This window comes from Alternaria arborescens (genome assembly GCF_004154835.1).
Source record: "Alternaria arborescens strain FERA 675 chromosome Unknown contig_1, whole genome shotgun sequence".
NCBI lineage: Eukaryota > Fungi > Ascomycota > Dothideomycetes > Pleosporales > Pleosporaceae > Alternaria > Alternaria arborescens.
In genome coordinates, this window is record NW_021167856.1 from 70,665 (window position 1) to 84,249 (window position 13,585).

The 13,585-nt window shown below is 50.8% G+C and overlaps 5 protein-coding genes across 5 annotated transcripts; 1 reads left to right on the forward strand and 4 right to left on the reverse strand.

Moving 5' to 3' along the window:
- Positions 1–328: 328 nt before the first annotated feature.
- On the reverse strand, positions 329–2,081 carry AA0111_g23 (hypothetical protein; the record flags this gene model as incomplete). Its single annotated transcript, XM_028648055.1, has 3 exons — positions 329–1,147; positions 1,196–1,298; positions 1,348–2,081. 3 exons carry the CDS (start codon positions 2,079–2,081, stop codon positions 329–331), a joined length of 1,656 nt encoding a protein of 551 aa, XP_028511670.1.
- Positions 2,082–3,342: 1,261 nt separating this feature from the next.
- AA0111_g24 (hypothetical protein) lies at positions 3,343–4,377 on the reverse strand (the record flags this gene model as incomplete). Its single annotated transcript, XM_028648166.1, has 1 exon — positions 3,343–4,377. The coding sequence occupies one exon, from the start codon at positions 4,375–4,377 to the stop codon at positions 3,343–3,345; it is 1,035 nt and encodes a 344-aa protein (XP_028511667.1).
- A 731-nt stretch (positions 4,378–5,108) lies between these two features.
- Positions 5,109–7,234, reverse strand: AA0111_g25 (hypothetical protein; the record flags this gene model as incomplete). Its single annotated transcript, XM_028648277.1, has 2 exons — positions 5,109–6,782; positions 6,833–7,234. The coding sequence occupies 2 exons, from the start codon at positions 7,232–7,234 to the stop codon at positions 5,109–5,111; spliced, it is 2,076 nt and encodes a 691-aa protein (XP_028511668.1).
- Positions 7,235–9,100: 1,866 nt separating this feature from the next.
- On the reverse strand, positions 9,101–10,943 carry AA0111_g26 (hypothetical protein; the record flags this gene model as incomplete). Its single annotated transcript, XM_028648388.1, has 2 exons — positions 9,101–10,670; positions 10,723–10,943. The coding sequence occupies 2 exons, from the start codon at positions 10,941–10,943 to the stop codon at positions 9,101–9,103; spliced, it is 1,791 nt and encodes a 596-aa protein (XP_028511665.1).
- Positions 10,944–12,047: 1,104 nt separating this feature from the next.
- On the forward strand, positions 12,048–13,311 carry AA0111_g27 (hypothetical protein; the record flags this gene model as incomplete). Its single annotated transcript, XM_028648499.1, has 4 exons — positions 12,048–12,074; positions 12,136–12,571; positions 12,622–12,804; positions 12,860–13,311. 4 exons carry the CDS (start codon positions 12,048–12,050, stop codon positions 13,309–13,311), a joined length of 1,098 nt encoding a protein of 365 aa, XP_028511666.1.
- Between the last annotated feature and the right edge of the window lie 274 nt (positions 13,312–13,585).

Genomic DNA, 13,585 nt, shown 5'->3' on the forward strand with positions numbered 1-13,585 from the left:
CGATGCGAGTTGCGTGATATCGTTACATCAGAATACTTCTACAGTGCAGTTGTCTAAACAATATGTAAGCGATTGTTCACTACCATCGGGTTGCTGTTTATGGTAAGATGCATGCTATGACGTTGCATTTCTAATGTGAGCCATGAAAAGCATGAGTGGGGCGCCGGAGTACACACCGAGGTTCTGTATAGCCTATACGAGTCAGGCAGCGGGAGCCGTGACCCGCGACGAATCGCATTTTCAACAATAAGAGTCCAGACTAGGTAGGAAGTTGGTCTGCTATTGCGTGATGAGTCTATTTAAGTCTGTACATGGCGTATTTCTACTTTCAGAGCTTGACCGTACTTCTAGCCCGGATCTTTTCTCCATACCTAATGAACAGGAATGGGATCGGGATGAGTAGGGTAGCAATGAAGCCCAACATACTGTTACCCCATCCGTATCCCATTTGTGCATACATGGTCTGACTGCTCAGCGGAATAAATGCTGCTGCAAGACTGCGCAGCACTGTACTCGCTGCCATGGCACTCGCGGCGTGAATAGTGAACACGTCGACCAAGTACGTCGTCGCTGGCATAAATGTCATCAGCAAACCGAATCCGATGATGCCTGTTGCAACAATAGGCACCATGAAGTGAGTCTGATACTGTACACTCCAGCCGTAGATGAAGAGACCGCATGGAATGAAAAAGCCGCCGATGCACATCATATATAACCTGTGTTCGGGACGAAAGTCGCCGCGCGCCATGTGCTTGTGCACTACTTTGTTGCCGTAGTGGATGTAGGTGAATTGGCCAATAAGAGACCCAATGCCTAATCCAAGAAAAGATAGACCAGTGATACCACCATGCCAGCCGTACTGGCCCTTGAAGACGGCGGTGAATGTCGTAAACAATATGTAGAGATATGCGTATGTTATCGCGATGTAGAGTGAAATGGCGAAGCAGATGGTGGAGCGAAATAACATCTTGGCAGGTCGGATGATTGAAAACTTGAATAGTTGGCTTGGTGTAAGACCACCATCCAGTTTTGAGCGTAGCTTTGAGTTTCCAGTTTCGGCTTTCAGTCGTTTGACTTTTCGTTGTAGGATGATAATTCCAGATGTTTCCCTCATCAGAATGAGTGACGTGATGAAGAATGCGCCACCCTAATAGTGTTAGCTACCAACTGACAGAGAGCCAAGATGTAAACCTACCACTATAGCAACGAACCAAAAATTCCACCGCCAGCCTTTCGCAACCGTCAAAAAGCCACCGATAATAGGACCAACACAAGGCCCGATAGTCGGTCCCATCATCCTGGTCGAAGTCAGCCTTGATCTACAAGACACTTATGTGTTGGAAATACCAGACTGCCATCGCAGTGCCTCGTTGCTCCCTGGGTATGAGATCTGCGATGGTCCCACCACCAAGCACCATAGGCGCTCCTCCGAAACAGCCCATGAAAAACCTGAACACAACAAACTGCGCCATGTTCGTCGCTACAGCTGCCGCGATCGTAAAGACGATGAAAAGCAAGTTACAGCTGTGATACAATGGCAATCGACCATACATCTCCGACAGCGGCGCAATGATCAACGGCCCAAAAGCAAACCCAAGGACATATACGGACACCATGAAGCCCTCCAGCAAATCGCTGGTCGAATTGAAATCGCGCATAACTTCTGGGACGCCGGGCGCGAATTGTGAACTTGCGAGAGGCGTGAGGAAAGTAATCCCGCTAATTAGGGCAACCATACCCCATTTGCGGGATGCCTTCCAGTTGAGTGGGTTCTCGGGGTCATCGGGGCCGTCAAAGTCTACAATATTTGGGTCGCGTTCAGGCTCCTCTTCCGCGTCTGGTTCGTCTGCACTGTAGATAGAGGCTGGTCTGTTGCCTTTTTCAACATCTTGCTCTCCCGTCGTGTACTCATGCTTCTTCTCGTCTAAAGAATACCGCCTCTCTGAGGTATGACTAGGAACTTGGTGTATAGAACCGAGGTTGCCTGGGATATCCGCATCATGACCCTCGGCTGCTGCTTGGTCGATGATCTCGCTTCTCGTAGGATGGCGATACAGTTTGGGTGGTTCTGATTGTGGCATGTCGTCAGTTCTTAGCTACCGTGGAAGCCTCAGTAGGTGGTGATTGTGCTAGGTGTCATGGAAAATCGCCTGGGACGCGCTGCTCAGCTCGACAAGACAACTCGAGATTCTTTCATGGAAACTCGCAAGACGAACGCTATTGAGCTAATAGTACTGGCATATGGAGATTCTGACCACGTTGGCGTCCGGGAATAAGGCAATGGGTTGCGTCAATCACCTGGATCTGTAGGGGAGTGGAGTAGGTAGTAGCGGCGCGGTAAACGACAGCTGCTGGAGTCCATATTAAGTAGTAGATATTGAGATGCAGCTAGTGGTAGTGGAAAGTGTCAGTGGCTGCGGCTGCAGCTACCTGCTTGCCGCACATCGTGTGGCTTGCTTGGTGAAGGCTATGATCGTTAAATCCGTTACACAACAGGGTGCGAGAAAAAGCAAGTGCAACTTGCGCCAACTAAGCCCTATCACGGAAAGATCGTGATGCAATAATCCTTTAAGAGAGACCCTGTTTATCCCCACTGCATTTTGACTGTGATTAGTCTGCTCGTCAGTACGATGATGGAGGGTCCAAGACGCGGAACACTACCGTGAGCCTAGGTACCCATATAGCGCATGATCCCCACACTCACCACCTTCTCCGCTGTACCTCCCCCATTTCTATCCGGAGAACAACACAGATTTAAGGTAGTATTGAATAGTGAGAATTGGGTTATTGTCACTCCAACTTGACTTTAGCAGCTTTGTCTGCGAAGTTTGATTTCACTGAAGTTCCGTTTTCTCCATCTTCCCCGCTATTGCTTAACAACAAACTCCACATTCCTCGGCCGAACCGTTTGATTTAGCGTTGATTGCACGCCACATCTCGGGATATGATACCCATCTGGTGATATAGCACAATCAAGAATAGTTTACAACGCAGTGTCGGTGAACACGTGACCTTGATCATTTCTCACCACGTGCGCTGAAGATTGAAGCAGATTCGCGTTACTCTCAAAGTTATGACGACTGCCTCACTCAGCTCTTATGCTGTCCGCGTCAAACAGGTGAGGCAGATCGCCGTTCTGTTGAATTTGGCGTTGTAGATGACTTGGTTTGTGGAGCCGTTGTGCTCGATGTAGATGATATGATGCCCGGCTCTTCTCGCAGATATGTCGTCCATAAAGGTGGTCTATGCTTTTGACATCTTCCGTCGAGACATGTATTATATGAAGAAAGACTCATTGTCACTCTTCCGCATGCTCATGCAATTCCTTCTTTCCTCTTGGCCCTATATCATAGCACCATGCCGATAACTAGGCTGTGGTAAAGGCTCTGTGACTTCGTAGTTACCGAAAAAGTCGACGCTACTCTTTCTTCGCTCCTCCATCGCGTCTTCCAAGTCACGGCTCACACAGATCTCCATGCCTCCGCTCTGCTCCGTACCCTTCTTCTCTGTCGACATCTTGTAGCCTACACCCGCTGAAGAAGTTGCCGCCGCCGAAGTCGGGCTGAGATAAGTAGAGGTGGTAATCTTTTTCTTCCCTGGGAGGTCGTTTTCTCCAAGTAGACTAAGCCAACGCAACTCAGCACACCGCTTGAAGACGCCTTCGAGGTCAAAGAGGTCCTGCATGGAAAGACTGTACATCTTGCCGCTTCGAAATTTCCAGAAGAAGAGAACCGATAATTCAATGGTTTCAATGCATTGAAGCGAAAGGGCGATCTTGTCCATGGCTGCGAGGAGGTTGCTTGTCATGCGTGCCTGATCTCTCATCATACGATCTCGGCCCCCGTTCTTCAGCGTTGTGTAGTTCCATTCGATGTAGAAGCGTATATGCGTTACATGCTTCAGCATGGGCAATTGCAGAATGTGTTGTGAGAACTCAAAATAGTCGTTATTGGTCCGCGTATTTCGTAGTTCAGCGTGCAACGTAATCTTGCTGCGGCGAAAGTAATTGTAAAGCAACTCTTCGCGGATTTGTTTGTTAATAAGGAGGAGCTCGGGCCGTAATCGGGATGCCTTGGCTACGGAGGATCCATACCCAAAAATGTCGTGCCTCCAGGGTTCCCCGTTGGACATCTCTGCTCCCCATAGACAGGTGTGAAGTTCAGGACGATTTTTGGTGTCGGGTAACACATAGTTGAAGATTTGGGCGCGGATTTCTCTTGGGAGAGCCAGAAGTGGCGAGCTGAATGTGCTCGGTGTGAGTTCAAGTAGAATCTCTAGTTCCCGGAAAAGCATACTCTGGCGATGCTTGTAGAGACCATCTGAGCTTCGGTTCGAGGAAATTGAGAGCTTGTTGCTCGCTCGCTGAACCGTCGCCATGTGCGTGTGCAGGGTGGCAGGGCTTGTACCAGATGGGAGGAACGCGATCGTCTAGTGTCCGGACGTGCAATTTCGACGGATGTACCAGGTTAATAAGAAGCGAGCTATACAGTGTTTGCAGTAAGCTGTCCAGAACTTGAAGACGGATAAACTAGCTGTGGACAATTGTTCAACTGGGTATAAGACGTCGCCGCAAGCGATCTTATGGAACGTTCCAAGGGAAAGGAGAGTATCTGCGACGCCATGGCTGTGCAATGCGGCCGAGTCATGTGTGAGTGGTCGCTCGCTGCTGTGCGCGCAGGGATCGATTGCAGAACCCGGGCCAGCATTGAAAGTGGGGATGCTGTATCACGTGTCAAACGGCAAGCGCGAGATCTTGCCGGCACAAAGTGTTTCAGCTTGGCGCTTCGAACCTCCTGCATCCGCAGCTTGCTGGTGTATCAGAACCTCAAACGCTTCGGGTTGGCATTTTTGCGTGCGATGGCCATCCGCAGACTCGACCGCCTGGGCAGAGAAAAAGCATGCTGACGTGTGTGTGCGGAGACATGGCGGAAGTAATGATCTTGATGTGCATCAAATCTGGAAAGCTCTTATTACTTCGTTCTTATTGCGCGTCATCTATAATTAACAACAAGTGACGGAATTCGGAAAATCGCGTTGCGCCTTTCGACGTCTAGGGGTATCACAACAAACAAAACAAACACCATGGGCCGCTACTCATGGCTATCCGCCTACTCCACCAGCTCTGAATCAAAGCACTGGCAGTCCGCAATGCTACCGCCAGGTCTCCATCCGCTCAACAGAGTTGGACACCGCCATGCGACGTCCATATCTGAGCACTGAAACAGCAAATTCCATATCCTCTCCGTTGTGTATCCGAACCACGGCTGGCTCATTGAATCGGGTCGTCCTTGAAGGTAGGGTTCCTGGTGGGCCCAGCTGTTTTTATCGACAAGGAGCTGCCATAGTTCATCGTAGATAGATTTGTCGATGCCACGGATACGTGCTGCGGTGACAACGAATTGGCCCTTGTAGCTGAGGAGAACGTTCTCACGGTGGGAGTCGTCGATTCGGGATTGTAAATTTGGGAACAGCGAGGTTTCGTCCTGCCAACCGCGATTGTCCCCACAGTCGTCGCTGTTGCAAAGAATGCCTGCCCATCCTAGGTTGAGGAAACCCGTCTGGTTCGCACGGAAGTATCGCTCGAAAAATGGGTAGAACTCTCGTGGGTTATGAACATCAGCTTGGAGGAACACAGTTCTCTCGGCGAGACTGTCCCAGCGGTTGACGATATGGTTAAGGTACGTTTCGGCTTCGCGTCCCACGTTTGGAAGCTTTATCACCTCGTGCGCATTCGTTTCTTGCTTAATCTGTCTTTCGTCCGCCTCGCTGTCCTTCAAGTAAATCGTGATAAGAGCCTCTGACATCTGCGACATACTCTCCAATTTTGCTATAAGTGCTGCGACATCCTCGGTGCGCTCTTTGTACATGCTGATAACAACTTCTAGAGGACCGATGGGTTCGTATTGTAAATCCAGATGCGGCTCCACTCGGGGAAATTGTCGTTGTCCAAAGTTGAAACTTATAAATGCTGTCCACAGCATGACCAGGGCTAGACTGATCAAGGGTGAACGAAGACTGTTGCTTTGCGATCCTGTTCGTGGAGCGCGTTGTGATTTCGTTCCGCACTCTTCCTCATCATCTGATTCTGCTCTGGGTGAACGCGAAATAAGGTCGTAGCTTCCGCGAGAATTTTTTCGGCGAACAGCCTGCTTCCAAACTGTGTCATAGACATCTTTACTACAGACACATAGGATTGCGAAGAGGAAGCAGGATAGTTGTTGCCAACTGGTGTATGAGCGACGTAACGAGAGGACCGTTGAGCAACCTATGATTGCCATCATGGCTAAAATCGACGTTACGCTGCGCACGCGTTGTGTTGCTGCAAGGCCGCTTCCAGGTAGTGGACTCTCTGATTGCATGTCCAGTGGAAAAAGTATCGAGCCTCCAGCTAAAAAGGCCGCCGCGGTCGATAAAGCATTTAGGGTGCGGAGAGGTAGGCTACTGACGTTGAATGTGTCCCATTGCTCACCAGGCCAATTGCCGACAGCACAGACAAACGCAAGTAAGCTTCCCATACCAACCAACCAAACCGCATTCGTACTTCGAGTAGCACGGTCTCCTGGGTAGTGTTTAGCAACCAGTTTTCTCAATGCACTAGCAGTGCCGATAAGGAGCATTGCCAGAATAGATGCGATCAAGCTTGGCACCATCAGCCTGTACTCCATGAACAATATCCCAGCACAAGCTGGAAGAAGCAAGCTCAAAGACAGGATTTCAGCATTTGAGCGAGAATTGTAGTTGAATACGTAGAGTACCAGGCTTTCGGCAAAGAAGGCTATGGTCTGATTTGGTCAGCGTAACATATTCTTGGATTTGGTTTGAGACAACTTACTGTGATCATGCAGAGGAGAGGTAGATTCGAAGTATGCAGGACTGCCTGTACTGTGCAGAATGCCGATACTGCTTGCAGGCCGGTTGATGCGACCATTAAGAACGCGCCTTGAACTGTTCGCTTTCTACGTTGTTCTTGCCCGCTGGCTTCCTGGACGTTCGATCTCCATGGATGTAAAAAGGAAGCGACAATTGCCGTAGCCGCAATTTGGCAAATGAACAGTTCCAAGGGATAGTGCAGATTATTTTCAATCAACAGATGCCTTGTGGTCAGCAGCGAGGTCGTGGCGCATGCAAGCCAGACAAGCTGGCGGTAGTCTTGGAGTCGTTCGCACACGGCCTGGTACTGGAAAATAGACTCTGTTGCTTCATCGATGCGCCCGAGGCGATGGCGTGTGGTCATGATGGTATGGACTCGATCCTGGACAGGTTGTGGTATGAAAAAAAAGTGTGATGGAGAAGGAAGCCCAGGGTCGATTGTGATTCCCATCAGAATCTTCCTCGGGTGCCTGATCGGCCTGCAGGCCATGGAAGCGAGTCTATAAAGAGCACTGAAGGCTGAAGGTAAGGCGTACAGCGCGTGTGACGACGGGGGTGCTGTGTGGGTCAGCGCAAATGGGCCGTCGGGACCTGAGTTGCTGCGCAAACGTAAAAGTTGTGGAGTAGTGTCTACCAGGACAACAAGGCTGGTCGCTGTAATAATCTAACGAGACCAGTGTAGAAGCTCCTACAGAGCCTAGAGGCCCTGAAGGATTTCACTCTGAAGAATTGTCTCTCCTTCATATCAGGGCTAGAACCTGACAGCAGGCCCAAGTCCAGACTAATACGGTAGGAAAGCCTGCAAATCAGCCACAAAAGGTAGGCAATCTGTGGATGCATAAGTCTCAGAGTGCGTCTAGCCGAGGGGTGGCCCCTTCACGATCGTAGGATAGAGAGGCGCAGTCTGTACTCGGTACTGTACACCTGTCACACGCACCACATGGCATACAACCCTCCTTCAACCGGTGCATAACAGCGTTAGGTCTCCATATGCCAAGAGAGTGTCTAATGTCGATCGTCCTGTTACCTGTCCACAGTAAGGTCCTGGTGACAAGCAAGCAGCGACTTTGGAGATGTAGCTACCGCTGCGAGATATCCATATTTTATGCGTTTCTACTCTTGATCTCCAAATGTTCTCGTACGCATTAGGCACATCACGTTGAGCCCTGCGAAAGGGGTGTTATGAATTACTCCCGTATGTGGCCAAGCCGGGACGCGAACAAGGGATCGCGACTATTGGTCCAATCGTTTGAGGCTGGCTAATTACGAAACAGGCCTGCAACTCGGGTCCGTTAGTGTTTGGAGGCCTAAACGTGGCAGACGGGTCAGACGGCGAGAAATGTGGGTGGGACACAAATGCATTCAGGGTCCTTCGTGGGGAAGAGACGTTGTTAGTAACTAATTCCGCGGCGATTTCCTACGCTTGTCGTTGTACCTGCGACGCGACGATACCTCGACCATACGACCAACCATTGCGGAGGCGTACTTCACAAATAAGGGCTGACCGATTGCTTTTGGTTGGGTTGGGCGGCTGTGCAGATGCGACTGTACTTATGCCTTTTGAGATGTAGAACCCACAATACGGGTCTCGCCTGCAATTATTCCGTCTTTTCTTCCTCTTAGCGGGACGGTGTTCATCGCCAAGACGGTCAGTTCCCGAAAAAGGGAAACCCACCTTTACAGCCTTGCCATTGTAAGCCCATAAGCTCGAAGTCTCAAACTTCGTTATGCGGCTATAATTCGAGAGGATCCCTTACAGTGATGCGGTGTACGAGAGCGCATGCTGCGCAATCACTAGGACCCAATATCGCCAAGGCCACATCGCCGACCAAGCTCAAGCAACGTAATGTGGGTGGAGACGATTCGTATACTCTACCCAGGACTTTTTAATGTCTCACCATATGCTGATGCGGTTCCAACAAATCCATCAGTATGGAGTGTCCAAAGCTTGCTTCAAGTCATGCCCGTCAACGTTGAGCCAAATGCTCTGCACCTCGGCGACACTGCGAGTTTCATCGACCAAAAGGATCTGTAGCACAGGGAGCCAAGTTTTCTAGCCAGATCACGTGTTTCCTTTTTGGAGAAGAGATGCCATTGGTTGATTTTCGTGGTTGAAAAGACATCCCGGAGGAAAGGGGAGACTGATCGTCGCATTAGATTATGATTAACTATCGAAGCTAGTGGGATATCATGATAGCCGTTCGATTGACATTCTTTTGGGTCGTTATTTCTAGTTTCCGATGACACCCTCCACCATGTCCATTACGCCGGAAAGTACGCTTTGGATGACTGGATACTTTGGTAGGAATGGGTTGTAAACACTTTGGCACCTGGCGTTGAAATCCGCCGTGTTACCAATCTCTACAGCAAGCTCGTTGCCAGGCACACCGAGCTTCGCAATCGGTCCGCTGCGAGGGGTGGCCTTGTCCCAGCCAGGACCCGCGGCGGGGTTCTTGATGAATTCGACGAACCAATCGTTCTGGAAATCGGCAAGTGCCTGCTGTTCGGCAGTCACGCCCTCCATACCAGCAAAAGCACCATTACCTCCGAAGAAGAATGAGATCTCGGCGCCGTGCGTTGGGTAAGCCACAGGCAAGGGTAGAAGGTTGGAGTAGTTGCCGAAGAAGCGGTATGACCAAGTGTCCTGAACCTCACTGCGCATATCGATGAAGTGGTCGACCGGGCAGAAGAAGCGTGCGTCACCATACTGCGCACCGCTCATTTCGGAGACAGTGGAGTAATCAGCGATGTCGTACGCGGCTTCGATAAGGTCCTTTGGAATTTCTGCTACATCAGCGTCAAAAGTGTTGAGCCACTCCGAGAAGACGGTGTTCTCGCCGCCATAAACCAATCCAAACAGAGCGCCTTCTTTGTCAGAGTTACCCGTGAGCAGGGGAACGTGCGAGGCATAGTTGCCAGCAGCGAAACGTGAGGCGTAGTCTTGATAGCGCGTCTTTTCGTCCACGACAGGTGTGAAGTACGTGTTCAGAGTGGCATTGAAGGCCTCAGTTTGGAAGGCGTACATGTCGACTTTACGCAGGCACTCGAGCTGGCCTTCACCAGTCTGGCAGCCAACCTCCTTAGCAACGAGATCAAGCGCCTCGTTGGTGGGACCTACGGCCGGACCAGACTTTGCGTTCGCGGCCATCTGAACGGCACCCTTGAGGAATGTGTCGGGGTGATTCCAGAGATAGTGATCTACTTGAACCGATCCGGAAGAGTGACCTCCAAAGACGATGTGCTCAGGGTTGCCGCCGAACTGAGCAATGTTGTCGCGCACCCACTGCAAAGCCTTGTCGACATCGAGAATGCCAAAGTTCTGCGACTCTTCGCCGTTTGCAAGCTCGGCGGAGTTCGGGTAGGCCCAAAGACTCTCACGAGTGTTAAAGCTAACAAAGATGACGCCTTTGCGAGCAAAGTTCTCACCAACCAGTTGAGGATTGCTACTTGATCCAGTGACCATAGCTCCACCGTACATATACACAAAAACCGGAAGACCCGGTGTATCCAAGCCTGGTGGAGAAGCTGGCGGACCTGGGGGACCTGGGGGACCGCCTGCAGGACCTGAGGGAGGGCCTGGTGGATGATGAGGATGAGGTCCATTTGGCTTTTGAGGGAACGTCGGCGCCCGTGGCGACTTACTATTTGAAGAGGGCGCCCAGATGTTGAGGTTCAAGCAATCTTCATCCTGCTGGGAGTATGTTGTGCCGGTGATGGCCTGTGGACATGTGGCACCATACTTTGTCGCATCAAGCACCTCGCCCTTCTTGAGCTTGCTGACGTCCTTAGGGGCTTTCCATCTATACAGGTGGTCAGCAATAGGGAGGACGTTTGGTCGCCACTGTCACATACCGGTTTTCCCCACCCGTTGTCTGCGCGAACGGAATGCCTAGGAAAACAGAGTTTCCATAGTCGTCTGTGAAACCCTTTACGGTTCCTTGATCGAGTGTCGCGGTGCCATCCGTAACGGTTGCTCTTGAAGGTTTCGGAGGCAGCGGAGTGCTAGCCACCTGACCGAGGAAAAGGCCTAGTGAGAGGCTCTGTAAGCCAATAAGAGTTGTCGGAACCTTCATGACGCAAGTCAGCGAGACACGATGGTGGGTAAGAGATAGAGTTCGGCGGGAGGCTGCAGATCGTGTTTGGACTTACACATGGCTATATAGGGCACCACTTCGGCGTGCTTACCATTTCATGGGAACCATTCTGGCCGCCAACTGCGCGGTAACACCATGCTACCATCGACTGCCGAGGATTGTCCGGCGTGGAGCCTGATGGATCTGTAAGGGTATTTTCATCTCCGTCGCTGCAGGTCTCAGGCGTTCCCGAGGTCCGTCGATAATCAGGGACCGCAAATTTGGCAAGCTAAGCGAGTCGTACCAATCGCGGTCTCCACAAGTCGTCCATACTAGAAGCCGGTTGACACACCTAGAGCGCTAGAATGCCACCGGTTCCAAGGTAGAACCTTCGGCATTGTTCGCCATGTGTCTACTTGTCGCCTTCCAGACCACTGTTCCCTGTCGTTCATCGCCATGCAAGCCAGGAAGCATGCTTGCTCTTTCGGACCGAACCATGGAACTTGTCGTGCACGCCCGATTAAGATCTGAGACCTATCGCATTCTGCCATCGCACCCATGGCCCCGAAGCTTGCGAGAATTGGTTTGCCATCCCATTACTCGCCGGTCCCTTTGACATGTGAGCGAAGGCGTTCAGGTTCCCAGTGCCGCGGTCGGCGGACACGATGCCATACATGTAGTGCTCTCGTCTCGAGTCAAATTCTTCCAAAACTTAGCTAAACTTGCTCTAACGCATGAAAACGCCGCCACATTGTAGTGGCCGTCCAAGGGTTTCGCAACTCAGAACTGGGTGCCGACTCTAGCGCCCGAAGGACTTTTGAATTAGACTTGCCAGTCACGGTTGGGCCTTTGGGGAGTCCCCTGATGCAATCATGCCACAACGCTACGGGACGGCATACTAGTACCATAACCCGCAACATCCTGTAAAGTTACTTTAGGGGTGGTTTGCCTGTGGAGAAGAAATAAAGATACACCCGCTGTCAATTCTTCTGCAAATCCTCGCAGCTCTCCACAGACTCTGCTCTTGGAACTCTTACCAGTGGAGCGAGCAGGCTCGAACTCCTTACGGCTCTATCTCGGTAACGGCCGGACAAGCAAAGCAGCATGGGCGACAATGGGCTCGGGCAGGTGGTAGGTTACTTTGCTTCCCCCTTCCTTCGTTCGCTACGTGCGGCGCTGATGTAGCTGGCAGATCTCATGGTACATTTGCACGATCGCCGCGGTCCCTTTCGTTGCGCTGCGCATGTATGCACGGTGGAAGAGGCTGGGCAATCTGGGAATAGATGATTTTCTCATCCTCCTCTCATTAATATGTCTGATTGGAGATCTCATCATCCAACAGCACATGTGGAACCTAGGACTAGGCGACATGTCGACAGTAACACCAGAGAACTTCAAAGGAATAATGCAAATGATTATTCCCGGATCAACACTCTATGTCTCGTCGCTATGGGCTATCAAATTCGCCCTGGTTTTGTTCTACAAGAATCTCGCCGCGCCGGGCTCACGACTGGTCCTTGTGTATAACCTCGCGCTGGCTGGATTGGCTGTTACGTACCTTGTTATCTTCTTCGATATCATGTTCCAGTGTTTTCCACACAACAAGCGATGGTCCACTGATCCTAACTGTGAGCAAACCCTGTCGTACATGCATACGGTGGATTCTGACCATGCGCAGATCAATGCAGTCCCAAAGCCGCCGAGATCAACTACTGGATCACCATCTTCTTCAACATCATTACAGATGTGATCATTATTTGCCTACCTATAACCATGGTTTCTCGACTGCAAATGAAACTCAAGCAGAAGATCGGTGTGGCCGCAATCTTCGCCTTGGGTTTCTTCGTCGTCATCGCTAGCAGTATGTACCCACTAGATTTGAGTATGAATCGGGAACTCGGCTAACCTTGCACCAGTCGTTCGAGCCTATTACTCCAAGAAGAACGAGACAATGCTGACGTGCACCGTCTCTATGATCGAGACGGCGATTGCCATAATTGCTACTTGTCTTCCCGCCCTGCGCTCCATGATTCTCGGTACAAACAATACCTCCAAGGACGCATCCAACAGCTACGGTCGCCACTACGAGCTCTCGTCTGCGCGACGAAGAGCCAGCGGAAACCGCCTCAATCCGTCCAGCCAGATAACTGGTGGTTTACATTCGACGCACGACACCCGGAATCGAGCGAATGGGTCAGAGGATTCGTTATTCACAGATCCACCATCAGATCAGATAAACGGCGTAGAACAGTTCGTGGGCGGTAAAGGAATAACGGTGAACACGCAGATCGAAACGATGTTTGAAGACTCAAGTTCGAGGAGCAATATCTCTGCAGGTTCGACGAAGGCGAAATCGCCATTTAGTTGATAAAGAAATGGTGGTATCTTGCAAGAATAAAAAAGCGATACACCCTAATATACGTAGTCCACGAATAACTGAATCATGGAACGATGAAGATATATTGCCAGAGTGGGGTGCCATGTTCCACAAGCCACTGTTTAAGGAGGGATTCAGGAGCTGAAAAGATTACGATGAGCACTGTAAAGCCACCGGATAACCACGTTTGCCTGAAAACAAGTGTCGCTCAGACCGCTTCTTGCCCTACGGCGATGCGTTGAAACGACGCGTTTGCGGAAGGGTA